This window comes from Stegostoma tigrinum, chromosome 13, assembly GCF_030684315.1.
Source record: "Stegostoma tigrinum isolate sSteTig4 chromosome 13, sSteTig4.hap1, whole genome shotgun sequence".
Classification (NCBI taxonomy): Eukaryota; Metazoa; Chordata; class Chondrichthyes; order Orectolobiformes; family Stegostomatidae; genus Stegostoma; species Stegostoma tigrinum.
The window spans coordinates 71,471,297-71,499,293 of record NC_081366.1 but is presented as its reverse complement, the minus strand read 5'-3'; the positions used below and the strand labels follow the sequence as shown (position 1 = coordinate 71,499,293).

Genomic DNA, 27,997 nt, shown 5'->3' with positions numbered 1-27,997 from the left:
ATACACACTGGTGCTGCTGTAAATCACTGTCTAAGATACTGAGTGTTGAAGTTGGTGGATAGGGTGCCATTCAAGTGGGTTGTTATTTTCTGGCTGAAATTGAGCATCTTGCGTATTATTGAAGGAGCATCCGCCCAGACAAATAGGGAGTATTTCATCACCTTCCTGACTTGTGCCTTGTGGACAGTGGATGGGCTTTAGGGAGTTGGGAAGTGAGTTGCACCCTGCACAAGTTCCCAACCTTTGACCTGCCATTGTAGCTACACTATTTATATGGCCAGTCCGGTCAGTTTTTGGTCAATGATAACCCCTAGATGTCCATAGCAGAATATTCAGCAGTGATGTTGTTACTGGATGTCAAGGGGGATATGTTGGATTTGGCCACTGACTGGCACTTGGATCGCACATATATTAATTGCTGCTGACTAACCCAGACCTGGATGTTGCCCACATCATGCTGCATATCAACATGGACCTCTTAAGTATCTGAGAAATCGTGAAGTTGCTGAACATCGTGAAATCACCAACAAACATCTTCCCTTTGGCACTTTGATGTATGGAACATCATTGAAGAAGTAGCTGAAGATGGTTCAGCCTAGCACATTGAATGATAAAAGCTCTTGTAGTGCAGTGGTAGTGTCCCTACTTCTGAGTTTGGAGACCCAGGTTCAAGTCCACCGACTCCAGAGATGTTTGATAACACCTCTTAACAGGTTGATTAGAAAATATCTACCCTGAAAAACATCCTGGTACTGAAATAATTGGCTTCCCTCAACAGCAACTATCTGCTTTTTATGATTCCAAACGCAGAGAGATTTCCTTCAACTCCCACTGACTTAACATTTCCTGAGGCTTCTAATGTGCAGACAGTCAAAGGCAGTCACTCTCACACCACCTCAAGCATTTCTGTTGGTTTGTATTTACTTAGCTATGAGCTTACCTTTTCAATAAACAAAATGTCAATTTGCTATATTATATGCGACTATGTATTAACCCCTTCAGCACAAAAAGTGCCATAGAAAATCACAAAAGCTTGGAATTTGTATTTCAACTGTTTCAGGACCAGAAGCTTGCTTTGAACTTCAGCCTGAGTCTTCATGTATCCTGGCTGGTGGGATGCAGTCAAATTAGATAAGGAGCTGGAGATGGCCCATACCTCGTCCGGTTGCCAAATGAAAGTGTCAGATCAGCATTAAAGTGACTCTGCACCTGGTTGATTTGCCAGAACCGTCCAGGGTGGGTACCTGAAGCATGCGCAGACTGGTGAGGTGCCGGAGGGCTTAGGGAAAGATGTAGACCCAGGGGAGGAAACTGGGGGAAAGGTTGTTGGAGAAATAGGGAAGTAACAATAAAAGACTTGTAAGAGTCTGATGCAAGAGTTAAATTCAAAATGACATTGTTTAAAAAGCATTGTTTCTGAAGTGAAGGGTGTTTAATTTCAGTGATGAAATGCCACTTTATCCTGCTATGATTGAGATGCATTGAATATCATTTAATTGATAATTACTTGATATTGGAACTTTGTTGCTATTCTATTTGCATTATTGAATCAGTCAGCTTCAGCCATGAAAGCTTAATAATATCCATGGGGTCATTGCCATCTGTCTTGATAGCAAGTTGGCTCAATGGACAACTCAAAATAATTGATGATTGGGTTAGTTGATCACAAAAAATGAATCAATTTGCCCGTGGTTCAACCAAACCAAAATTGGTGTGATTTCATTTCAGGCACCTGCTTTGTCTAACATCTGATCATTGTACACTCAATTTATAGTGCTGCTGCATTGCGGTATCTTTGCCAAGGTGATACCCTTTACGCATCTATAACGTCAATAAAACTGAGCAAAGACACTCCAAAGTAGATGGGCATCAAATAATGGTAGTAGCATTAGAACACATACTTATAAATTTTTCAGCCTTTATTTTCTCAGATGTTAAGTTTATATGGACTTCCTTTTGATACCATTGTAGTGCAGCCAGCCTGCTTATTTTAGTTTAGTGACTGTTAAACCAATGCACCTAGGAAATTGGCTCAAACGATTAATCAGTTTACAACCAGAATAGCCAAATATCCAACTTTGCTGATCATCTTAGTTTCGACGTCAAGTGGGATTTTGATTGTTTGATTGCCCTACATTTTACTTCTCCATTCTACACTGATTTTGCTTCCTACTTCATTCCAAAGAATCTTGATGTAAGCTTAAGGAGTAGCACCAAAACTGTCTTGTGGTTTGGAGCCTTCCAGCCTCACTTCACGGACTTAAACCCGCAGCTCCTATTTGTTGTTGAACAACACTGTTGACTAATGGGGTAGGATGGGTGTACAAGGGAATGGTCAATGGCCGATAGGGTGATCCACGGACCAGTTATCACCTTCCTTTTCTTTCCTCCGCACATTGGAGTCTTGTCCACCTGGTCAAATTTTCCAAACTGCTCCCTCTGCTTGGCTGCAAACTGTTCACATAACCTCTGGGTTGCACTATTTCCATTTTCAGGTTCTATCGCTATTTTAAAATTTTCTGACACTGCCAACACTTATATTATTCAGTTACCTGTCCTGTACCCAATTAGAGACCATTGCCTTCTTTCTTTTTCCTGTCCCCTGTCGCTGCTTGAAATTCATTTGTAACATCTTGTGCTCAAGATATAAGATCATCAATGTCAAGGGTCAACCCTGTTCCTCCTCCTCTACGTGCATATTGGCTCAACTGCTGAGTGTTTCTGAAACTTCCAGCCTTCATTTCATTTCATGCCAATGTGTGTTGAAAAAGATTTGACCGTGAATGAAGAGTTTGCAAAAGAATTAACATTTAAGTAGCATTAGATGCCGGTGAGCACAGCTTGGGTTTCTGTTTGCATGTACAAATAACCAGCTCTTTTTTTTACCAGGAACCGTGTGGGCAAAAAAAAAATTGCATCTCACTGCTGCTACTCCCACTTTGCCACCACAGACTTTAGAGCCACACTCTGTCATTAGGCAATGAATTATTTCATGTAGAGAGTGAAACAGGCTATCAATAATGAATGAACCGCTCTTCCGTTATACATAATACATCGCAAGATTGTTCTTAACTTAAGGTTTTTGAGAAGGCATTGAACTAATATGAGCAGAATTATTTGTGGGTAAGCAGTTTGTGGGCCTGTGTCTTTCCAAGATTAAACTGAGGTTAAACTCATATTTTTAGATATTACATACACTACAGTGTGGAAACAGGCCATTTGGCCCAACACGTCCACACTGCCCCTTGTATCATCCCACCCAGACCCTTCCCCCATAACCCACACATCCCTGAATACTGTGGGCAATTTAGCACGGCCAATCCACCTAGTCTGCACATCTTTGGACTGTAGGAGGAAATTGGAGCACCTGGAGGAAACCCACGTAACATGGCGAGAATGTGCAAACTCTGCACAGACAGTTGCCCGAGGCTGGAATCGAACCCAGGTCCCTGGTGCTGTGATGCTGCAGTACTAACCACTGAAACATTGTGCTGCCCCTAAATCATGATGATTCCCTCATAGGGTTAATTAATACCTGTAATGTGCATCGCTAAATTGAAGCTCAGTGCTTGGCAGAGACTGGCAGGCATTTCTCCTTAAACTATGTCCACAAGAAGTATCCATTTGTTTTGATTAATTTCATAAGGTTGTTTACATCCCTAAGACCATAAAACATCAGAGCAGAAGCAGCTTTCTGCCTTTTCCAAATAGTCCATGTTTTCCAAGCTGATTAAAAATCTGCCTATCTTAGCCAATTCTCTATCCATGCTAACAGACCAAAACCATGGGCTCTTATGTTACCAACTTGCCTGATATTACATCTAGTAGTTCCCATTTATCTATCCTGCTTGTTACTTCCTCAAAGAAGCATAATAATTTTGTCAGGCATGATTTGCCTTTGATGAAGCTTTGTGGACTCTGCTTGATTATTTTCTATGTTTCTGAATGCTACGCTACTACATCCTTTCCAATAGGCTCCAACATTTCCCAATGATAGACGTCAAGTTTCCAGTCATCTGGGCCAGACTCTAAGGCTCCTTGGTAAATTACAATTAGTGCAACCACTGTCTTTGCAGCTACTTCCTTTAAAATCATAGGATGCAACCCATTAAATTTAGGGGACTTGCTAATCTTTAGCTCCAGTAGTTTCCCTTGTACATTTTTTTTGTCCATAGCAACAGTTAATTTTGTTTATTTCCTCCTTATCTTTAGCCTGTTGTTTATTGAATATTTTCAGGATGCTACTCGCATCTTCTACTGTGAAGACTGATACGGAGTTTTATTCAATTCATCTGCCAATTCTTGGTTTCCCATTTTTATTTCCCCAGCCTCATAAATGGCCTAAGTTTACTGTTGCTCTTTCTCTTCCATTTTAAAGTAACTCTTGCTGTTTTTGATTCATATTACTTGTGAGTTTTCTCACATAGTTTAATTTCTTCCTTTCATTTTGGTCATCTTTTAATGATTTTCCAATCCCTCAATTTACCACTAACTTTAGTCATAGTATATGTTTTCTTAATTTAATTTGCTACTGCCCTTAACCTCCCTGATTAAGTTCCTGGCAAGCGTTTTTCTTCCTCACTGATACATATAGTTTGTTGTGAGCTGTTTTTTAAAACACCTGCCATTGCTCATCATTGTATTTTCTGTTGAACTCATTTCCTAAGTCTGTCCAACCAACTTTTCCACCATAAACACCGCTAAAACAGCAGGCAGGCACTTGGTATAATTTATCTTCCACCCTCTGCTGCGCTAGCACATTATGTGTTTGGGTATCTGGAGTGGGAGATGAACTTGTAACCTTCTGGTTCAGAAGTGCAGATGTTGCCAGCTGTGCAATGTTGGCATGAAGGACATATGGTGTGTGATGTGGATCTGTAGCTCCTACCTGTTTTGCACCATACTCATAGCCATCCAGTCACTGGGGTAGACATTCTTCTCGATCAAATCCTTGAACAGGATAAAAGTTTCCATGAAGAAATCCTGAAGAAAAAAAGCATTAGTTAGAAATGACTAAGAAATTGACCCAGAAGCAACAGAAAGTACATATCATGTTCAGTGTCAGACCACCCAAAAATTTTGGTTCTTTAACAAACACATAAAGGCTGATAATTCACGAATGATTGTCACTGCACAATTAATAAAGGAAATTTACTCATTTAAAGCACTAACAAAAACAGAGATTTCTGGAAAGGGTCAGGAGGCCTGGAAGCATCTGTGGAGAGAAATCAGAGTTAAGGTTTTGGGTCGAGAGATCCTTCTTCAGAATCCTCATTTACTCATTGCATTTTCTCTTGAAAGCATGGGATGTGAATGTTCATTTTAAAAGCAAAATTATAAAATCATTCTTTAAAAGATTACTTCAAAGGTGTTAAAATATATATTTTGAAGAACATTACATTTTCTCTAAAATGTCATAATGGACAATAGGTTTGGCTGTAGATAAGGAGCGTCATCCTGCCCATTTTGCCTATTCCTCTAAAACTAACTCAAACATCAACTTTGGCTCAGAAACTGTCAGGGGTTATAAGAGATAGGAAACACACTTCAGAACATTTCTTCAGCTGTGGAATGCTTTACAGCTGATTCTGATCCTGACATCCACAACTTCAAACAAGCGGGAGTGATCGGTCCTCAACTGAATCGGAATTTCATTTAGCTTTTTCTCTTTTCCTCAATGTACAAAACTCCAAACCAATGATATCGCCCACACTGTCAGTCCATCTGGGAGAGCTGAACTCCATCATGTATTCAACATTGAACATAGAACATTACAGCACAGTACAGGCCCTTCGGCCCTCAATGTTGTGCCAACTTGTCATATCGATCTGAAGCCCATCTAACCTATAGTATTCCATGTACGTCCATATGCTTATCCAATGACGAGTTAAATGTACCTAAAGTTGGCGAATCTACTACCATTGCAGGCAAAGCATTCCATTCCCTTACTACCCTCTGAGTAAAGAAACCACTTCTGACATCTGTCCTATATCTTTCAATTTAAAGATTAGATTACCTACAGCGTGGAAACAGGCCCTTCGGCCCAACAAGTCCACACCGCCCCATGAAGCATCCTACCCAGACCCATCCCCCTACACCCACACACTCCTGAACACTATGGGCAACTTAGCATAGCTAATCCACCTAACCTGCACATCTTTGGACTGTGGGAGGAAACCGGAGCACCCGGAGGAAACCCACGCAGACACTGGGAGAATGTGCAAACTCCACACAGACAGTCGCCCGAGGCTGGAATCGAACCCGGGTCCCTGGTGCTGTGAGGCTGCAGTGCTAACCACTGAGCCACCGTGCCGCCCCCTCGTGCTCGCCAAAACATCCCAGGAAAAAGGCTCTCCCTGTCCACCCTATCTAACCCTCTGATTATTTTATATACTTCAATTAAGTCACCGTTCAACCTTCTTCTCTCTAACGAAAACAGTTTCAAGTCCCTCAGCCTTTCCTCGTAACGGACGGCACTCTCCTCAGTTGTACAAACATATTTTTCATACCATAGCCCAGATAAAAAAAACCTTTATTTTTCACCTGCTCATTGGATTCCTCTCAAGTTCTGCAACTATTCTTAATCTGCAGAGACAAGGAGTCAAGGAACCTGTAAACATGGGTTTTGGATTTGAAGAAACCACATTAGAACTGCTGACTGCCCATGCTGACAGCAGCACAGGTGGCCACTGGTTCAGAACATCACTGATGAAATATGCAGACAAACACAGCAAATTAATGTTCGTACAGCTTCTTTTGTCAACTTTCTAACATAAGACATGATGCCATAGTATGCTAAATTCACTATATAAATGCAAGTTGTTTTTTTTCTGCCTGCTTTGTTTTCTCTAATCCCAATTGCCTGCCTTCCACGCTAAATTCAGTGCTGTCCTTTTCTCTATCCAGAAGGCGTGTCGTCAGACATGAGGCTACTGAAAATCTGCTTCAATTTTCCAGCTCAGGTTCTGTCCAGGGGCATCGATGCAATGATTTTGTGCTTATCTCCCCCTTCAAAGCCCTATGTTGAATTTGTATCTTTGGCATAGTTGAGGCTTGATAGGTTGAACATTTTGCTTTGCTGTACTGTCTTATTTGTTCAAAGCAATCTTTCCTGCATCAAAGGATTTTAAGAAATTAGCATTTTTTTAATAGATATTCAAGGAAGTATAAAAAATATTGACATTTGCAAGCTGTGACAATAAAACATTTCCCCAGGCGCTTCAAATGGGATTGCACTGCCAGAAGTCAAAACTCAATGTAATTATTGTATTCAGTTTTTGCAAATAGCAAAATCATAATAAAGAATGTGCATTTATATCATACTTTCCTTATTTTCAGAATACCTCACAAGCAATTAAATAATTGTAATGCTGCTTCCAAAAATTTACAAACCATATTGCACATAAGTGATGTAGATTTACTGAGATGTAAATATTCGCTGCCCTTCATTCGATTAATGTCATAGGGTTTTTATATCCACCTGGTCAGGCAAACAGTGTCTCAAGTTGCACAACACAGATTGAAAGATGGCATCTCTGGCAATGCAGCACTTCCTCAGAATTGCACTGAAGTGTCACCTGAAACCAGGCATCATCAGATACTGTCAAACTCAAGTACAGCCAAATAAACTAAGTGGATGAAAAAGTATGTACTTCAATAACAGTACACAACCATTCACATAAGATGGATCCCTCTGCTCGGTCAATCAATATGAAGCACTCACTTATGCAACACAATCCTCAGGCTAGTTTTCTCACTTGCACGTGGAGATGTCGGAGTTGGGCAGGAGTGGGCAAATTCAGAAGTCATACGACATTGGGTTACAGTCCAGCAGATTTATTTATTCACCTGATGAAGGAGAAGCACTCGGAAAGCTTGTAGTTGTAAATAAATCCGCTGGGCAGTAACCTGGCGTCATTTGGTTTTCGAATTTCTCACTCGCAGGGAATGAAGGTGACGACTGGAATGTTAGTTGAGAGGATTCAAGCACAGAAGCTGGGATGCCTTGCTGCAATTGTACAGGGCCTTGGTGAGATCACGCCCGAAGTATTTACAGGACCAGATAGGGTAAACACTGAATGTATGTTCCAATCACCAATCAATCCGGAACCAAGAATTACAGTCTAAGGATACAGGGTAGTTAATTCAAGATTGAAATGAGTAGAATTTTTGTCACCCAGAGAGTGGGGAGCCTGCGGTACTCTCAACCACAGAAAGTGGTTAAGGCTAAAGCATTTAATGTTATCAAGGGGGAGAATATAGTTCATAGGGGTAAAGGGATTAATGGATGAGGGGAGAAAGCAGGAACAAGGGACTGAATTGAATGGTCAACCTTGATCATATTGAATGATGGAGCAGGGTCGAAGAGTCAAATGGCCTCATCCTGTTCCTGTTTTCTGTCTATCCATGAAATGATTGCATTAATGTTTGGGGGCAGTGATCGATGTAAATCAGATATTGGGACTTATTTAAACAGTCAGTCCTGAGCAGGGGGAAATGAAAGTTGACATGATCCTGCCACTTTATAAACAATTGCTTGACAACAATTCCCATACTATGCACAGTTCTGGCTTCCTCGATTTACAATAGATGTTGCTGGGGACCATTGCCAGAGCAATTGAGGGTATGGAGGGATTAGATTGTGAAGAGTGATTATGTAAATTGGACATATTCTCAACGGAAAGAGAGGCCCAGAGGTGATATGATTGTTGTTTTCTAGGTTTCTAAAAGGAGTGGATAATGAAGAGCTTGACAGAATATTTAATTTTGTTCAGAGCAGTGCAATCAAACAACATGATTGGCATTTGAAAGCAAGTGAAAACTCAAAACTGACTTGCAGAAATAATGGCTAGGAATGGGGTCTCACGGTGGCTCAGTGGTTAGCGCTGCTGCCTCATAGCACCAGGTTTCCTGGGTTCAATTCCACCCTCAGGCGACTGTCTGTGTGGAGATTGAATATTCTTCCTGCGTCTGTGTGGGTTTCCTCCAGGTACTCCGGTTTACTCCCACAGTCCAAAGATATGTAGGCCAGGTGGATTGGCCATGTCAAATTGCCTGTAGTGTTCAGGGGTCTGTAGATTAGATGGGTTACAGGGGGATGGATCTGGGTGGGATGCTCCAAGTATCGATGTGGACTTGTTGGGCCAAAGGGCCTGTTTTAACACTGTAGGGATGCTATGATTGAGAACCCCAGTCTAGCGTTCTGAATATGTGGGTTCAAATCTCACCACAACACATGATGAAATTCAAATCCGAAAAACAAAATTGCAATTAAAAAGCTAACTGAATGGTAACCATGCAGCCACTATTGGTACTTGTGAAAAAAACAAATGGTTCACTCATGTGCCTGGGGACAAAAATCTGCCATCCTTACCAGTCAGCCTATACATGACTCCAGACCCACAACAATGTTGATCCTTCAATGCCTACAATTCCTCTGCTCAATAAAAGCCGGCCATGCCCTCCACATCTCGTGAACACAAAGAAACTGCTAATGGTGCCACAGTAATGATTTATGAAGGGTTAAGATCTGCTCACTATTTCTGCTTGGTATTGACCATGTAAATAAGTCCCGATGTCCAATTTGCTTTACTCATTGCCACCAACAAATGTCTTCAGAGAACACACAGGGGCTGCTACATTTTCCAGCAGAATTTGTTGCTCCATTCAATCATGGCACCAGTAGAAGCCCTTTTGTACTGGCGTCTATGCCACTTTGCTATGATTGGCATAAAAATGTTCCCAAAGTTTTTCTCATCCAATGACTGAAAAATGCAACTGGCAATGAAACATGAGTTGTTCACATGTTTACTAACATAAGACTATGCAAATGAGGAACTAGAGTAGGTCACTCAGCCCGTCAAACCTGTTCTGTCATTCAATAACATCATGTTTGATCTCATTTAACCTCAAATCTACATTCCCAATAATCTTACATCCTTTCTCGGTAATCACGAATTTATCTACCTCTGCCTTAGAAATATTTAAAGATTCTGCATCCGTGCCTTTTCAGGAAAGGAAGTCCAAAATCTCACAACCTTCTGAGAGAAAAAATGTTTCCTCATCTCTGTTTTAAATGGGCACGCCCTCATTTTTAAACTATGACCTCTAGTTCTAGATACCACTACGAGAGAAAACATCCTTTCAATTTCCACCCATTCAAGTCCCCTCAGGATCTTTATATGTTTCCATTTTATTTATTCACAGAATGTAAGGATTATGACTAGGGCCAGCATTTCTTGCCCATTCCATGTTGGAATCTCCCCACAGGGCCAGTAAGGGTCAACAATAATGCTATGGATCTGAAGTCACAGATTGGCATCTTTCCTTCCTGAAAGTTATGAATTCAACTTTTTCTTTCATTTCCCCCCCATCAACAATGATTTTCATTCAACCTTTAACTCTAATTTTCAAAGTCCACCAATCAAGATTCAAACACAGGTCCTCAGAGAAAGGTCTTGTGTCTCTGGATTAATATTCAAACATTAATACCTCTGAGCCATCTCCTCCTCAGAGTCACCTCTGACTCTTCTAAATTGAAGAGGACACACAGACCCAGTCTGTCTAGCCTTTCATCAAAAGGCAATCCACTCACTTACGGTATTGGTCTAGTAAACTTTGTCTGAACTGCTTCCAACACATTAACATATATTCGGCCCACCACAGTATTTAACGAGTTCAAAATGGCAGGTGGGCTGCTAATTTTCACATGCACAGACCTTCCCTTAATTTGGGAGATAGGTCTGATTAAATCGCAATGTCAACATGTTCTCTTCAGTGCAACGGGGATGAACTGGGGGTATGGTGTGTAGTCAGGGTATACGGGGCGGGGGTGGGAGGTGTTGGGGAGGCTCTCGATTCAGGATGTCCAGCTCCAAGTTGCTAAAGCCTGGCAAGTTTCCTCTGTCTGTGCCTGAGGTGATGAAGAATAACTGATGGGAATTAAATCCTATGATTATTTCACAACTCCATTCCCATTATATCATTACCACCACTGCAAGGGTGAACTGTACAAGCCTTGGTATTTTTACAGCTCACAGAATATTATTGAAAGAGGGTTGCAATGTCAGAGGTTCTGTCATTCAGCTAACATAGAGCCATAGAGTCATACAGCACAGAAACAGACCCTTCTGCCCCATTCAACCGTGTTTCCAGACTAAACATGTCAGACCAGCCTGCAGTTGGCCTGTATTCCAGCAAACATTGTTTATTTTTGCCCTTATCTAAATGTCTTTCAAACATTGTAACTGTCCCTGCATCCAACACTTTCTCTGCAAGTTCATTCCACACATGAACCACTGTCTATGTAAAAGGATTGCCTTTTGTATCTTTTTGAAATCTTTCTCCTCTCCCCATAAAAATATACTCCCAGTCTTGGGATCCCCCACCCTAGAAAAAGACACCTATCGTTCGCCTTATCTACTTGCCTCATGATTTTGTAAACCTCTATAAAGATCACCTCTCAACCTATCCTTATATCTCAAACCGTCCATTCCCAGCAATATCCTGGTAAATACTTCCTGAACCACCTCCAGCTTGATAATATCCTTCCCATAACAGGACAATAGGAACTGGACGCAGTACTCCAGAAGAGGACTCACCAACGTCCCGGGCAAACTCAACCTTTTTTTTAAGTTGTTTATTCATGGGAGCAGGGCATTACTGGTTACGCTAGCATTTGTTGCCCATCCCAGGGGGCACTTGAGAGCCAACCACATTGTTCTGGGTCTGGAGTCACATGTAGTTCAGACAAGGTAAGGATGGTAGTTTCCTTCCCTATATAACATTATTGTGCCAAATGTTTTTTCCCTCCCCTGAACAATCAACAATGGTTTGATCATAAGATTCTTAATTTCAGATTTTCTTTTGTATTGAATGCAAATTTTACCATCTGCCACAGGTGGGTTTTGAACCCAAGTGTCCAGAACATTTGATAGACCTCTGGATGAGCAGTCTAGCGAGAATACCACTAGACCATCACCACACCAAGCTGTGTTGGTTCCGAGAATGGGGATCTCTTCCAATTTCCTGGTCAAATTTCTTCTTGTAGTGAAAAGTCCTCGAAAACAAGTTGCCTATTTATGAATGTAGGATCGATGACTCTCTTTTTAACTTCCCTAAAAAACCTGTTCAGAGATGTTATTACACATCTTTGGAGCAGGAGGGACTTGAAGCTGTGCCACCTGGCTCATAGGAAGGGACCCTATTACTGTGCCACGTGATCCTTAAAGTTTAGCCTCTACGCTAATAATCTAGTCACATTACCACTGTCTCCCCATCATGGATGACCTGTTGGTTGACAGAATATTCGACTCTGCGAGAAGTGACTCATTTCGAGATCTTTTTACAAGGTGTTATATAAAAGCTGGTGTTATTATAAATTGCAAACATATGACACTACCTCCTGTTAATTAACACTCTTGATCCAAGTAAACTAAGACAGCACTATTTATTTGCAGATATAAACATATTGAACAAGGGTTACTGAGCTTGTGGTGGAGATGTTGTTAGTTCCAGCTCCCCGGGGGCAGAAATCTATTTTCCTGGCAGCTTGGATATGAACTCAATAAATTTTTGACCAGAAATATTGATCATTCCATTAAAACAAACCCTGAAATTTCAACAATTTATCTCTTAAAATTGGATTAAGACTTCACTAATGTCACTGTTTGTAGTAACTTGTCCCTTGCTAAAGGAAGTGAACTTCGGAACATTCCTGGCACAAGTGTATTGTGGAGTGCAGATGAACTGAAGGGTGCAATTTAAGGGACTCTTCGGGTGTTACAATGAAATGATAAGTACTGCAATTGGAGGAGGCATGTCGTTGGAGAGGATTTGCAAGGGCTCGGTTCTCCCCTTCTGAAGACATGGACATTTGCTGAAGGAAGTACTGTCTTCTTGTGTGTATCTAACCCTATGGTTAAACTCACCACCAGTAGCCTATTACTAATGAGAGAGCAGCCGTCTGGGGTTACCAAGTGACTCTCCATCACCCGAAAGATGAGGATTCAAAACTGTCCTAAATATACCTCTTTAACAAGCAGAAAACCTCCAGGACATTCAAATATATTTTCATTGTTCCTTTTCTTTAAAAATAAAACAGTTTTGGAAATAAATGGAGGATTTCAAAACTGGGGAGATATTATTAAGGTGAGAAGAGAAAGGTTTAGAAAAGACACAAGGGGCAAATGTTTTACAAGAAGAGTGGTTGGTGTGTGGAATGAGCTTCCAGAGGAAGTAGTGGATGCAGGTAAAATTACAAGGTTTTAAAGACACTTAGATAAGTGATGAATAAGAAATGTTTGGAGGGATATGGGCCAAGCCCAGGCAGGTAGGACTAGTTTAAGTTGGGAATGTAGTCGGCATGGACTTGTTGTACCGAAGGGTCTGTTTCCGTGCTGTATGACTCAGTGACTCTATGTTTGTTTCCTTTAGTTTATATCTTACCTCATGTATGTATCTCTTCTCTGTACTATTTTTCCCTCCTGTCCTGTCCTGCATTGTTTTCCATTGGGCAGGTTTTTGTGAGTGGTGTGCCATTTCAGATGGCCTCAGGGGAAATGTGTGCAAAACCCACTGCCTTGATTTTTCTAATTTCCCATGCAGTAGCAATTAAAGTTTACAGTGTGCGCAGGATACGTGGGCAATTCTGCACAGGGCAAGTTCTTCATATGAAAAACCTGTCATCATCTGATGATGAGATATGAAAGTGTCATAGAGGGTCTGTTTCGTTGGAGCCTCATGTGACAAGCATTTAATTTACAGATTGTACTTGTTGCTGGTCATGAAAATATTACCATGAGTTTATCATGAGTTGAAAGGAAAAATGCTCATTAAAGGTAGAAACTTTAGTGTTCAATGTTACACATAAATAGAAATAGTATAAAATGTGGAACCCTAGATTAACGAGCTATGGATATAGTCATATAATGGAATTAAAGTTTCTAAAAAGAAAGAAAACAGATGTAGCCATCTTTTCGTAATGATGAGAGATGATGGGAACTGCAGATGCTGGAGAATCCGAGATAACAAAGTGTGGAGCTGGATGAACACAGCAGGCCAAGCAGCATTTTAGGAATACAAAGCTGATGTTTCGGGCCTAGGCCCTTCCTGTTCTAATGAAGGGTCCAGGCCCAAAACGTCCGCTTTTGTACTCCTAAGATGCTGCTTGGCCTGCTGTATTCATCCAGCTCCACACTTTGTTTTCATAATGATGGTTCATTTTTTTCTTAAAGGAGGAAGTGATGAAAAGTTGGGTAGAGTACTTGTGGATTGGAAGGCAGAAAGTTAGAATTTGGTGTTTGTAAAATGCTAGAGGGAAAAGTATTGCATGGTCCCTTTAAAAGATTAAGTACTTTCTCTGTGCTTAGACATTTAAAATGGAAGTCTGTGAGCAGTAGTGTGAAAGTTTGCAAGTATACAGACTACCCGATTTGAAACATTTGTATTGAAAGACTGTACAGTTAGCAGGCTAAGCAGCAGTGGTAAACATGACAACAGGCTTTTGAATTTAGCCAATCAATTTGAACCTCATACTTAGATGCCAAAATCCAATGAAATTTAAGTCTGATGGTTTTGATAACATAGGTCCAATCCTATTGTAAGAAATAATTATAGGTCATGAAGGGTATAAAAGACGGGGACCATTTTATAAAGACCCCAGAATTAACCACCATCTGCCAGAGTTAAATTCCCTCCGCTCTCAAGAGAGAATTGTTGGTTCTCACAGCCTCCTCTATGTCTTCGAGAAAGCACCATCTAAATAACAATGGTACCAAAAGCAGAACTAGTTAATGTTCTTGACAGAAGAATTAATGGTAAAGGCACAGAACATTCCAGAAGACACATAACCTGGCTGTAATTTTGAAAGAGATAATGGGAACTGCAGATGCTGGAGAATCTAAGATAACAAAGTGTTAAGCTGGATGAACACAGAAGGCCAAGCAAGGATCTCAGGAGTACAAAAGCTGATGTTTTGGGCCTAGACCCTTCAACTAGGCCTGAAACGTCAGCTTTTGTGCTCCTGAGATGCTGCTTGGCCTGCTGTGTTCATTCAGCTTCACACTTTGTTATCTTGTAATTTTGAAAGTCTGTTTTTGTTTTATATATTCTGGGGCTTGTATTTATTGGAAGATAATTTGTTAGAATCTTGCTTTATTTGGGAATAGTGAATAGTTAAAAGGTGTTTATTCAGTTTGGTAATAGTTCAGTTAATTTGTTCATTATTAGAGTTACATTCATAAATTTTTCCTTCTTGATTTTAAAGTGAATGTCAGGGGTTTATTTCATTTAACCAAGAGACAGACAGGTCAAGGAGGCAGGTTTGGAGCAAGTAAAGGTGAGCATAGTTGGTGAGTTAGGGAGGAGATAGGTCAGTCCAGGGAGGACGGACAGGTCATGGGGGCGGGATGAGGTTAGTGGGTAGGAGATTGGGGTGGCGCTTGAGGTGCGAGCAGGGGATGGGTGGGAAGAAGCACAGGTTAGGGAGGCAGGGATAAGCTGGGCAGGCTTTGGGATGCGGTGGGGGGAGGGGAGATTTTGAAGCTTGTGAAGTCCACATTGATATCATTGGGCTGCAGGGTTCCCAAGTGAAATATGAGGTGCTGTTCCTGCAATCTTTGGATTACACCATTGTGGCATTGCAGGAGGCCCAGGATGGACTTGTTGTCTGTGCAATGGGAGGGGGAATTGAAATGGTTCGCGACTGGGAGGTGCAGTTATTTGTTGCGAACCCAGCATAAGTGTTCCACAAAGCGGTCCCCAATCGGACCTTCCACATCAAGCTGATGTTCACCTGCACATCTGCTAATGTGGTATATTGTATCCATTGTTTCAGATGTGGCCTCCTCCTTGGGAAACCAAGCGGAGGCTTGGGGACCGCTTTGCAGAACACCTACGCTCGGTTCGCAACAAACAACTGCACCTCCCAGTCACAAACCATTTCAACTCCCCCTCCCACTCCTAAGACAACATGTCCATCCTGGGCCTCCTGCACTGCCACAATGATGCCACCTAAAGGTTGCAGGAACAGCAACTCATATTCCGCTTGGGAACCCTGCAGCCCAATGGTATCAATGTGGACTTCACAAGCTTCAAAATCTCCCCTCCCCCAACAGCATCTCGAAACCAGCCCAGTTCGTCCACACCTCCCTAACCTGTCCTTCCTCCCAACTATCCCCCTCTTCCCACCTCAAGCACCACCCCCATCTCCTACCCACTAACCTCATCCCGCCCCCTTGACCTGTCCGTCCTCCCTGGACTGACCTATCACCTCCCTAACTCCCCACCTACACTCACCTTTACTGGCTCCAACCCTGCCTCCTTGACCTGTCTGTCTCCTCTCCACCTATCTTCTCCTTTATCCATCTTCTGTCCACCTCCGGTTTTCTCCCTATTTATTTCAGAACACCCTTCACTGCCTCCATTTCTGAAGAAGGATCTAAGCCCGAAATGTTAGCTTTCCTGCTCCTCTGATGCTGCTTGGCCTGCTGTGTTCATCCAGCTCTACACCTTGTTATCTCACTTCCTCTAGCACCCCAGTTCTAGCCTGTAAAGTTCTGCACCTCTCCCTCTGTGGTCTCACACCTATTTGTTTATCTTTCATAAAGTGTTCCTTTTAAATGTATATTTCAGAGTGAGGATGCCCAATACTGCTTTAACGCTGTACTTATGAAACTTACCAATGCTGCAGCATTAAACTTATTGCTTCTAATCAACTGCTCCAGAATGAATACAGAGATTTGCAAATGCTGTGATTTTAGCTTATGGTCAGGCCACCCTGTGATCTTGTCTGATCTTGGGTGCAAAACAAACCTGGGACTGGCTACTCTTTAGCTAAGAGGCTGCCTGTAAGTATAAGCTACGAGGAAAACCGATCCTATTAATTCAGCGCATGCTTCAAAATCCCTGTTCCAACACATATTTTCTTATTTTTATCCACTTCAATAACCATCTGCTATTCTTTTTTTGTCTTGTATTCCTGAAATTCATGATTAAAACATTAGGAAGTTGCTGAGGAAACAAGAACATGTAGAAGCTCATAGGTTATGAATGTTTGGCAGAGCAGGCTTGTCAAGACAAAGGTACATTGCCTCTCAGCTATTTCCTACTTTCCATTTCAAGCCACTAACATCAGCTGCCAACTCTGAGGTCAAAACATCTTTCCTGAGGTCAGACACACAGACAGACAGTGAGAAATGTTCCAGATCAGATCCAACGAGATCGTTATTTTATTCTGGTACAAATCCACCCACTTGTAATCTGCATAAATCTTGTACAAGCATACGCTCTGCACAACCCTTAAAAAGATGTTGAGTTGGGGCCCTTGGACCTATTGGAAGCTGTTTTCATGACTTTTGTGACTAAACATTTTATGAAATTTCTGCAAAAACAAATGTGTATTTAGCAACAATCTTCCTTTCTGCCCTCTGGTATCAGGAGAGATTAACAAACTTTCTGGACCATCTCCAAGTAGCCAGCACCCAGCATTGGGGAGTGCCAGTGGTGTGAATCACTGGGGTTTATGTCATTCGTGGGTTTGAGCTCAGGCAGCACTGACCGCTCTGTGACTGTGACCAATCAGATCTAAGCCAACTTCACCTGACATCATAGAGACAGAAGGCTCTTTGCAAGTCTGCTCCAATCAGAGAGTCTGCCTCTGTCATGCTTCTCCAATCATGGGTGGTTTCTATCCCAGATTCAAAGCTGATAGGTTCGTGAGTGAGCCAATCAACATCCAATGTGGGAGAGAGTCAGCCTATGATTGGAGAAGCAGTATGGAATGGCTATGTCTAGCAGGTCTATTGCCTCAAGGCCTCAGGGGTTGTCAAACAGTGTACCAGGCCTCAGGAGATTTTGAGTATGGAACTGGGCATTGTGATGGGCATGTGGGGGTAACTGCTGGCTCGGTCCAGAGGGTGCAGGAGAGATGAGATGAAGAAGGAGGCTGGGGAATGGTGGGGAGAGAACGGGGAAGGACAAGGTTGCAAAGAGTGTTGGGAAAAGGATGCTACAAGATGTGAGGGGAGGAGAAAAGAGAATACTTTAAGAGGTAGGGGGGAAGTTTAATGTTCATTGATTCTTCAGAATATTGATAAATTCTTCTAATTTGTACAAATCTAATATATCAACTCAATTTCAGAAGGTATTGTTACTGCATGGCAGTATCACCAGCCAGCATCAGTGAGAATGAATAAGAAAGCCCCTGACAATTGAGCAGTAGTATTTGAAAAAAATCTCAAGAACCACCATTGAAAGAGAATATATTTTGCCTTTGGTTAGGGTTCAAAGAAATGGAGCAGGTGGGCATAGTATAAACAACTGAGTAATTGTCTGACAAAGGCTTGGTTGTTAACTGTATCATACAGACACCTAAGCTTACAGTGGGCATTTTTCATTGGGGCATTGAGTGCAAAGGAAAAACATCTTCAGGCACCTATATGACATAGTTTGATCTTACTGTACCTTTGGTTTCCAATCCTTGGCACCAAAGTTTGTGAAGGCTTTGAATAACATTGAGAAGAGATTCACTAAAATGATTCCAAGATTACAGAGAGGCTGGTGTTATCTCCCTGAGAGACAATGATTAACAATCATGTATCTCAGATTTAATTATATTTAATTTGATTAGCAAAAGAAGCAAAGCTAACATGACAAAAATGTTTTACACACAGAGTACTTAATGATTTGGAATGTACTCTATCCCTTACAGGTGACACGGTGGCTCAGTGGCTGGCACTGCTGTCCCACAGTACCAGGAGCCTGTGGTCAAATCCTGTCCGTGAGCGACTCTCCGTTTGCACATTCTCTCTGTGTCAGTGTATGTTTCCTCCGAGTGCTCTGGTTTCCTCCTGCAGTCCAAAGATGTGCAGGCTAGGTGGATTGGTCATGGGAAATTGCCTCATAATGCCCTAGGTTGTGCATATTGGGCGGGTGTGAATGAGGTGCTCTTTGGAGGTTCGGTGCAGACTTGATGGGCTAAATGACTTATTTCAGCACCGTAGGGATTCTATGATATTGTGGCAGATATGAATTCAAATTAGCATTGAAAGGGGACTTAGATAAATACTTGGAGGGCAAAAATGAGAATTTAATGAGTACGTACAGCATTGGGGTAAGACTGACCGGATTTCTCTTAAAAAAAATGGGCACAGTTTTGTTGATCAATGTATTCTACTTCCTCCAGAATGCATTGCAAAAGTGCTCGACAGAAGTTATCATGTGTGAAAGTGGATGTGGGGAGAAATGGGGGCCAGGAAGTGCAGTATCCAGAAACCAGTCCTTTCCCTTGCTCTGCAAACAGTTTTTATGCTGCCCCTTGCTTTGGAAACCCTTTCTAAGCCTCTCCACCTTTCTTTCCTTCTTTGAGGCATTCTTCAAATTGTGCCTTTTTAACTGAGTTATTGGTGATCTGTCCTGACAGTTCCTTATATGTTTTCAAATCAGGTTTTGTTCTTGAATGTCTCTGTGCGGTATATTGCTACTTCATAGTGCATGAAGGGCACTATACAAATACAAATCCTATGTTCCAGCCCCTTGAGACAAACGTGCACACAAATTTCTTTACTTTCATTCACTCGATTACAGTGGTTTTTATACAGAATATTCTCCACAGTTCCAAGCTTATCACCATTTCAAAAATACTTGGATCTATCGTTCTCTGGCCCAAAGAAGTTGGCTTTGCAATTCTCACATTTACTTCCATTCTGCTGCAACTTTCCCGTCTGACCTAATTTGCCAACTTTGCAGCTTCGATGAGTTTGTGAATTGACAGGGATTGGGGTCTGTCCCCCAAATGTTTGTTCATCATGAGAACGTAAAAGCAGGTTTGGCACATCTGGTACAGGATTATAGCATCAGCCTGTTTCTGTGCCAACAGATTGTCCCAGTGTGGTGTCCAACATTAAAATAACACCCTTGGGTTTTCGAAGGATTTATCTTTTGAGCCCTTGCTTGCATTGAGACTGCATGGATGTTGCACAGATATGTATGCTTCGTCAAAACTCCTGAATAAACTCAAGTCATTCCTCGAGCTGCAATGATGTTAAGCAACTTCTTTAGAAAAATGCTTTAAGGTGACAAATATCGGCAGCTAAATAAAACCCAAAAGATCTGCAGATGCTGGACATCAGAAGCAAATACAGCAATTTCTGGAGAAGCTTAGCATTTCTGGAGAGAAATCAGAGTTAATATTTCGGGTCCAGGGACCCTTCCTCAGAACTGTTTAGCAGCGCCCTTCCAAAGCCACCTCTTTTGATGTGGTCACACTGCATCCCAAAACCAGTCCAACCTGTCTCTGCCTCCCTAACCTGTTCTTCCTCTCACCCATCCCTTCCTCCCACACCAAGCCGCACCTCCATCTCCTACCTACTAACCTCATCCCACCTCCTTGTCCGTCTTCCCTGGACTGACCTATCCCTTCCCTACCTCCCCACCTATACTATCCTCTCCACCTATCTTCTTTTCTCTCCATCTTCGGTCCGCCTCCCCCTCTCTCCCTATTTATTCCAGAACCCTCACCCCATCCCCCTCTCTGATGAAGGGTCTAGGCCCGAAATGTCAGCTTTTGTGCTCCTGAGATGCTGCTTGGCCTGCTGTGTTCATCCAGCCTCACATTTCATTATCTTGGATTCTCCAGCATCTGCAGTTCCCATTACCATGGACTCTAGGATACTTGTTCTTTGCTTTCACCTCAAGGAGATGTAATGCCATAGGGGTCCAATAGCTATCCACTAGCCTTTTACATTCTTTGACAGGATGGGCATCAATGACAAGCCCAGCTTTAATTATCTCTCCCTAATTTCCCTTAAACTGAGTGGTGTGTGGGGTCATTTCACAGGGCAGCTGGCGGTTAATCACATTGCCGTGATTCTGGAATCATACATAAGACAGGCTAAGTAAGGATTATAGATTAGATTCCCTACAGTGTGGAAACAGGCCCTTTGGCCAAACAAGTCCACACCGCCCCTTGGAGCATCCCACCCAGGCCCATCTCCCTACTGCCCACACACCCCCGGACACTACGGGCAATTTAGCATGGCCGACCCACCTATCCTGCACAACTTTGGACTGTGGGAGGAAACCCACACAGACACAGGGGAGAATGTGCAAATTTCTCACAGACCTTTACCCGAGGCTGGAATCAAACCCAGGTCCCTGGCGCTGTGAGGCTGCAGTGCTAACCACTGAGCCACCGTGCTGCCCTACAATGACAAATGTCTTTTCAGAAAGACTATTAGTGAACCAGATGGCCGGTTTGTTTATGACAGTGGCCAATAGATTAATGGTCACCAGTATTGAAACTAGCCTTCAATTCCCGATTTGTTGAATAATTGAATTGAATATCCCTCATCTGCCATGGCAGGATTTGAACCTGTGTTCCTCAAAGAGTTTCATTAGATTTGTGTACGATGACCTTATCAATCCCCCACCATCAGTGAGGTGCATAGATTGATGCATAGCAGGCATGTAGCCTTATAACCACTCATTTATTTGTGATAGAAACGTCTTACTCACCACCAAATCTCGGTTTGTTTGGAAGGATTCCAAATAATAGGAGTAATGCTCATTATCCATCTGCTTGAATATTGCAGTCATGCATGCCACAAAGTTACTCTGCAATAAAGAAACATCAAGAGAATTAGCCATGAAGAATGCTATATGTAAGTTCTATTGCTATTCCTTTCTGTTCATTTTTAAGACAGGTTGCCATTTTCAGAGGGATGACAAAATCCTTTGTAGCAACAGTGATCATTACTAATGCTGATACTAAGGTCTTTAAAGTGGTTACACAACTCCTGACAGGAGAATGAGGTATTAGATAAAGCCTCTCCTGTAAACTTATGCACAGTTTCAATAACTGGTCAGGTGATCTGCTTTGCCAGATTATGCCCCATACAATTTACTGCTCATTCTCTCTCCACCCTACCTCGTTCTCTGCTTCCTAGCACTTGAACCTTTCCATTTGGAGAAGCAGATTAAGGCTCAGTTTTGAGATAAAACATTGTTATCCTGAAAGAGTAGAGTAATGACCAAGTTCAGGATTCTATTTTTTTTTCTTGGAAGAACTTCCTTCTATTTTTACTGGCTAGTTTAGAACAGTTGCAAGGCAGATGACCAAGAATTTTTTCAGGTGAAAGATCTAGTGTTGGAATTTTATTTTAATTCAATAATAGGACACAGACGTCACTGTTTGTATCAGTACTTATTGCCCATCCTTAATTGCCCTTGAGAAGGTGGTGGTGAGCTGTTTATTTGAAGTTAGTATATAGAACTGTACAGCACAGTACAGGCCCTTCGGTCCACAATGTTGTGTTGACCTATAATCCTACTCTAAGATCAAACTAACCTGCATACCTTTCATTTTACTATCGTCCATGTGCCTATCCCAGAGTCATTTAAATATCTCTAATGTATCTGACGCTGTTGCCACCCGGGCAGTGCATTCCATGCACTCACCACTCTCTGTGTAAAGAACCTACCTCTGACATCTCCCCTCTATCTTCCTCCAATCACCTTAAAATTACACCCCACCCTTGTGATAGTTATTTCTGCCCTAGGAAAAAGTCTCTGGCTATCCACTCTATCCATGCCTCTCATCATCTTGTACACCTCTATGAAGTTGCAGTCCATTTGGTGTACATACACCAACAATGGCATCAAGGAAGGAGTTTAGGACTTTGTCTCAGCGGCAATGAAGACATTCCAATCTATTTCCAAGTCAGTTGATGGGGCTCTGAAGGTACACTCATTGTGTCCCTATCTCTGAACTAGGAGAACCTGAGTTCAAGACCCATGTGCTCCAGAGGTGTCTTATACCATCTCTCAACAGGTTGATCAAAATATATCCTCCAAGCCAGGATGGTCAGTGGCTTGAAGGGGAACTTGCAGGTAATGATGTTCCTTTGTATTTTCTGCTGTTCTTCTAGATGGTTGTAGGTACTGTGTGAGGATCTTTGGTGAATTTCAACAGTACATCTTGTAGATGGTACATACTACTGTTACTGAGCTTCAGTGGTGGAGGGAGTGAATGTTTGTGGATGCGGTGCCAGTCAAGCGGGCTGCTTTCTCCTGAATGGTGTCAAGCTTTCTGAGTGCTATTGGAGCTGCACTCATCCAGACAAATGGTGAGAATCCCACCACACTCCTGATTTGCGCCTTCTCGATGATGGGCAGGCTCTGGGGAGTCAGGTGGTGAGTTACTCCTACAGCATTCCTAGCCTCTGACCTACACTTGTAGCCCCAGTATTTTTGCAGTAAGTCCAGCTTGTGGCCAATAATAAACTCCAGGTTGCTGATAGTGGGGGTTTCAGCAGTGGAGATGCCATTGAATGTCAAGGAGTGATGATGAGATTCTTTTTGCTGGAGGAAGTTATTGGCAAGCATTTGTTTGGCATGTATGTTTCCTGCCAGTTTTCAGCTCGAACCTGAATGCTGATGAGCCATTCAGTTTCTGAGGAGTCATGAATGGTGCTGAATATTGAGCAATCATCAGAGAAAATATCCACTTCTGACCTTATGTTGAAGGGAAGGTCATTGATGAAGCAGCTGAAGATGGTTGGACCAGGGACACTACCTGGAGGAATTCTTGCAGAGATCTCCTGGAGCTAAGAGGACTAATCTCGAACAACCACAACCATCTTCCTTTTTGCTGCATATGACAACAAACAGTGGAGAGTTTTCCCTCAATACACATTGATTCCAGCTTTGCTTGGGCTTCCTTGATGTCATACTCAATGAAACACAGCTTTGATGTCACTTCATGCCAAAGGCTGTCACTCTCACCTCACCTCTGGAATTCAGCTCTTTTGTCCGTGTTTGAACCAAGGCAGTATTGACGTCAGGAGCTGAGTGGCCCTGGTGAAACTCAAACTAGGCATCACTGAGCAGGTTATTGCTGAGTAGGTGCTGCTTGATGGCACTGTTGATGACACCTTCCATCACTTTACTGATGATTAAGAGTAGACTGATGGGACAATAATTGGCTGCGTTGGATTTGCCCTGCTTTTTGTGTATAGGACATACTTGGGCAATTTTCCATCTTGTCGGGTAGATACCCATGTTATAATTGTACTAAAACAGTTTGGCTAGGGGTATGGCAAGTTTTAGAGCACAGAACAATGTTGGAATGTTGTCATGACCCATAGTTTTGCAATATCTGACACGATTCAATCATATTTTAATATCACAAGGAGTGAATCAAGTTGGCTGCAGACAGGCATCTGTGATGCTGGGGGCTTATGGAGGAGGCCGAGATGGATCACCCACTCCGCACTTCTGGCTGAAGATTGGTGCAAACGCTTCAGCCTTATCTTTTGCACTGATGTGTTGGGCTTTCCCACCATTGTGGATGGGGATATTTATGAAACTCCCTCTTCCAGTGAGTTGTTTAATTATCTACCAACATTGGATGCAGCAGGACTGCAGGATCTCAGATCTGATCTTTTGATTGTGGAATATTTCAGTTCGGTATAGTATTTGCTGTTTGACAATATATTTTAGGTATGCCTAGTGCTGCTCCTGGCATACCCTTCTGCATTCTCCATCAAAACAGGATTGATCCTCCAACTTGATGGTAAATGGTTGAATGAAGGATGTTCCTGACCATGAGGTTGCACATTGTATTAAAATATAGTTCTTCTGCTATTGATAGCCCACAGTGCCTCATGGATGTCCAATGCTGAGGTGTTAGATCTGTTCAAAGTCTGTCCCTTTTAATCCAGCCACACAACTCGCTGGTGAGTATTCTCAAAGAGAAGAAAAGACCTCATCTTCACACTGCTTTTCTGGTCACTCTTATTGATACTAACAGAGACATGTATCTGGGGCAGGTAGAGTGGGGATGATGAGATCAAGTGTGGGTTTTTTATGAGCTCCCTAACTACTTGACACTGACCCAGACTACGAGCAATTTCCTGCAGGATTCAGTCAGTACTGCTGCTCCTGCATCACTCTTGAAAATAGGCACTAAAGATCCCCACCTATCATACATTCTGTGCCCTTGACATCCTCAGTGCACCCTCCAAGTACGATTCAACATGGAAGAGTGATGGTTCTGAACTGTATTGCTGAGTGGTTCAGTTATCTCAGTTAGCTAGATGGCTAGTTTACAATACTCAGTGATGCACAGCCAGGGTTCAATTCCCACAATAGCTTCCATTACCATGCAGATCCCATTTCCTCATCAGCACCCCTCACCTGAGGCACAGTGACCCTCAGGTTAAATCACCACTGCTTGTCTCTCACTGTCCCTTTGAGAGAGAAGCCTTATGGTCCTGTGACAACTGTACCTTGCCTTTCTGCATTTGCCCTGTCCATTGCCCACTGTGCCATATGTTTAAAGGAAGTATGGTTATGCTCACTTTTGGATTTACCTTTGATTCCTCTCCAACCCTTCCTGACTCTCACCACAACAGAGTAGTGGGCGAGCCCATTTTTTGGCACTTTATGCAGGACACCTCAAATGGGTCCGCAGGACTGGGTCAGAGCTGACCTCATCTATTTGAAGAACTGAATAATCCACGTGGCATTGAAGAACCACAGCTGGCACCAATTTCCTTGAGATAATTGTTCATAAAAGAAATGTCAGTCACCAACCAGTTACGCTCCTGCAGCAACTTGGTTGCTGTGTAGTGCTGTGGGCTGTGCCTAGTAACTGGAATAAATCAGCAAACTCATTTTGTTCAGGGGTCAGACCCCTGTACTGCAATCTATCAACAAGAGCATATAATCTTGGTAAAGACTTGAGTTGACAGTCGTACAGTCAGACAGTCAGCCATCAGAAATGCTTTCTTTTAGTCAGGCATTTAAACAGGGGAGCCCTCACTGCCCTCTGAGACTGACAGACGAGATCCTAATTTGAAGAAGGGTTGGGGGGAGAAATTGTAACACCCCAGCTAACCTTCATCCAGCATCAACGCTGTAGACTGTCTGGAAAATTACACAACATTGAAATGAAAATTGGGAACATTGAAATTAAAATTGGGCAGTCTCCATAATGGAAAACAAGACATGGTGCTAATTTTTATAGGCACAGCAAGTAGAAAATCCAGACATGCCCCCGCACCCCTCCCCCCAACTCTACATTATCTCTCCTTGCACCCCCTTCCCACCATGCCCATGTTCAAGTCAGCTGAATTGGTGCAGAGAAGGATAGAAGTCGGCTGGGGTAGCTCTGTGCCACACAGATCAGGGCACATTTGTCTAACAAATTCATTTGGCAGGCTGAAAATGGATCCTTAACACACAGTGTGTTTAATGATGAAAAACAATCAGCAGCCATGTAAATCATACGGTATTTTAAATTTAGAAATGTTCTGGAAACACTGCATAACAATCATTGAGCTTTAAATGACTGGTGCTGAAATATTCTCCTCGTGTCTGAACTTCACAACTAAATGTTACAACATTGGAAAGCACAGTACCACAACCCTGAGCATCTGTGGTTTTATCGAGTTGAAATTTGAACAGCGACCATTGTATTGTATTGAGCAGTGTCCCAGCCCCATAGCTACTGAGTAAAACCCAGAAGGTATCTGACAGCACCTCCTGTTATGACCAGTCAGAAGTTGAAAGGAACATCTTAAAGTCTATCCAAAAAATACGAAGAACTGTGGATGCTGGTAATCCACAAAACTGCGGGAAAATCTCAAAAGGTCTGGCAGCATCTCTGTAGAGAAAGCAGAGTTAATGTTTTCAGTCCAGTGACCCTTCTGCAGAACTGATTGTAGCTGTGAAAAGATTGTTAATATATGCTGAAGATGGGGTCAGCAAGGGTGGAGAATGGAGTTTAATTTTAACTTTAAATGTTGTTCATAAACTGGAATTGAAAACCATTCTCGGTAATGGTGACCATGAAATGAACACTGATTGTCATGAAGACCCAGCTAGTTCACTTCTGTCCTTTCGGGGAGAACATCTGTCATCATTATGTGATCTGGTCTGCAGGTCCATTGCAACATAGTTGAAACTGAAATGGCTTACTTCTCAAAAAATTAAAAAGGGAAGTGCATTCATCTACACTAAACAGTGAGTGTCTTAATAAGGAAGGGATGAATAAAGCTGCAGAGAACAACAATTAGGCAAACAAATGGAAGAGGTGAGATAAAAATGTGCAGAGCTGGATTAACAAAGCAGGCCAAGCAGCATCAGAGGAGCAGGAAGGTTAACGTTTCGGGCCTAGACCCTTCTTCAGAAAACTTCCTGAAGAAGAGTCTAGGCCCGAAACGTCAGCCTTCCTGCTCCTCTGATGCTGCTTGGCCTGCTATGTTAATCCAGCTCTGCACATTTTTATCTCAGATTCTCCAGCATTGGCCGTTCCTATTATCTCCAAAAGGAAGAGATAATGTTTGTCCTGAGACAATGAACAGCTGCGAATATGGACGATTAATAGCTGAAAATGAGTTGGATGTGGTAGCAGCATTTGTGACGACAAGGCCTGGAATGTGGGATTTGGGATAAGGACATGGGACAAGGTTCTCAGACCCTAAAATTGTTGAATTCAATATTGAGTCCTGGAGTCATAATGTCATCGAGCTGTACAGCAAGGAAACAGACCCTACGGCCCAACATATACATGCCAACCAGATGTCCTAATTTACTCTAGTTTCATATGCCAGCATTTGGCTCACATCCTTCTCAACCTTTCCTATTCATGTGCCCATCCAGATGCCTTTCAAATGTTGTAATCGTACCAGCATCCACCACTTGCTCTGGCAACTCATTCCATGCACACACCACCCTCTGCATGAAAAAGTTGCCCTAGGTTCCTTATGAATCTTTCCCCTCTCACCTTAAAACCGAGCCCTCTAGGTTTTGATTCCTCCACCCCAGGGAAAAGACCTTGTCTGTTTATCATATAAACCTCCAGAAGGTCACCTCTCTGCCTTTAACGCTCCAGGGAAAATGGCCCCAGCCTATTCAGCCTCTCCCAATAGCTCAAACCCTCCACCTTGGCAACATCCTTGTAATTCTTTTCTGAATATTTTCAAGTTTCACAACA

At 42.4% G+C, this 27,997-nt stretch overlaps 1 protein-coding gene across 3 annotated transcripts in view; it reads right to left on the bottom strand.

The window, feature by feature from the left end:
* The window catches only part of LOC125458253 (dedicator of cytokinesis protein 2-like), a 604,879-nt gene that overhangs the window by 178,937 nt on the left and 397,945 nt on the right, over positions 1 to 27,997 (bottom strand). For all 3 annotated transcript variants that reach the window (XM_048543364.1, XM_059650772.1, XM_059650774.1), the window contains exons 28-29: positions 21,514 to 21,612; positions 4,889 to 4,983 (exon numbers count right to left, since the gene is read on the bottom strand). In XM_048543364.1, the coding sequence (XP_048399321.1) occupies positions 4,889 to 4,983; positions 21,514 to 21,612 (194 nt within the window). The remainder of the gene's footprint in view (positions 1 to 4,888; positions 4,984 to 21,513; positions 21,613 to 27,997) is intronic.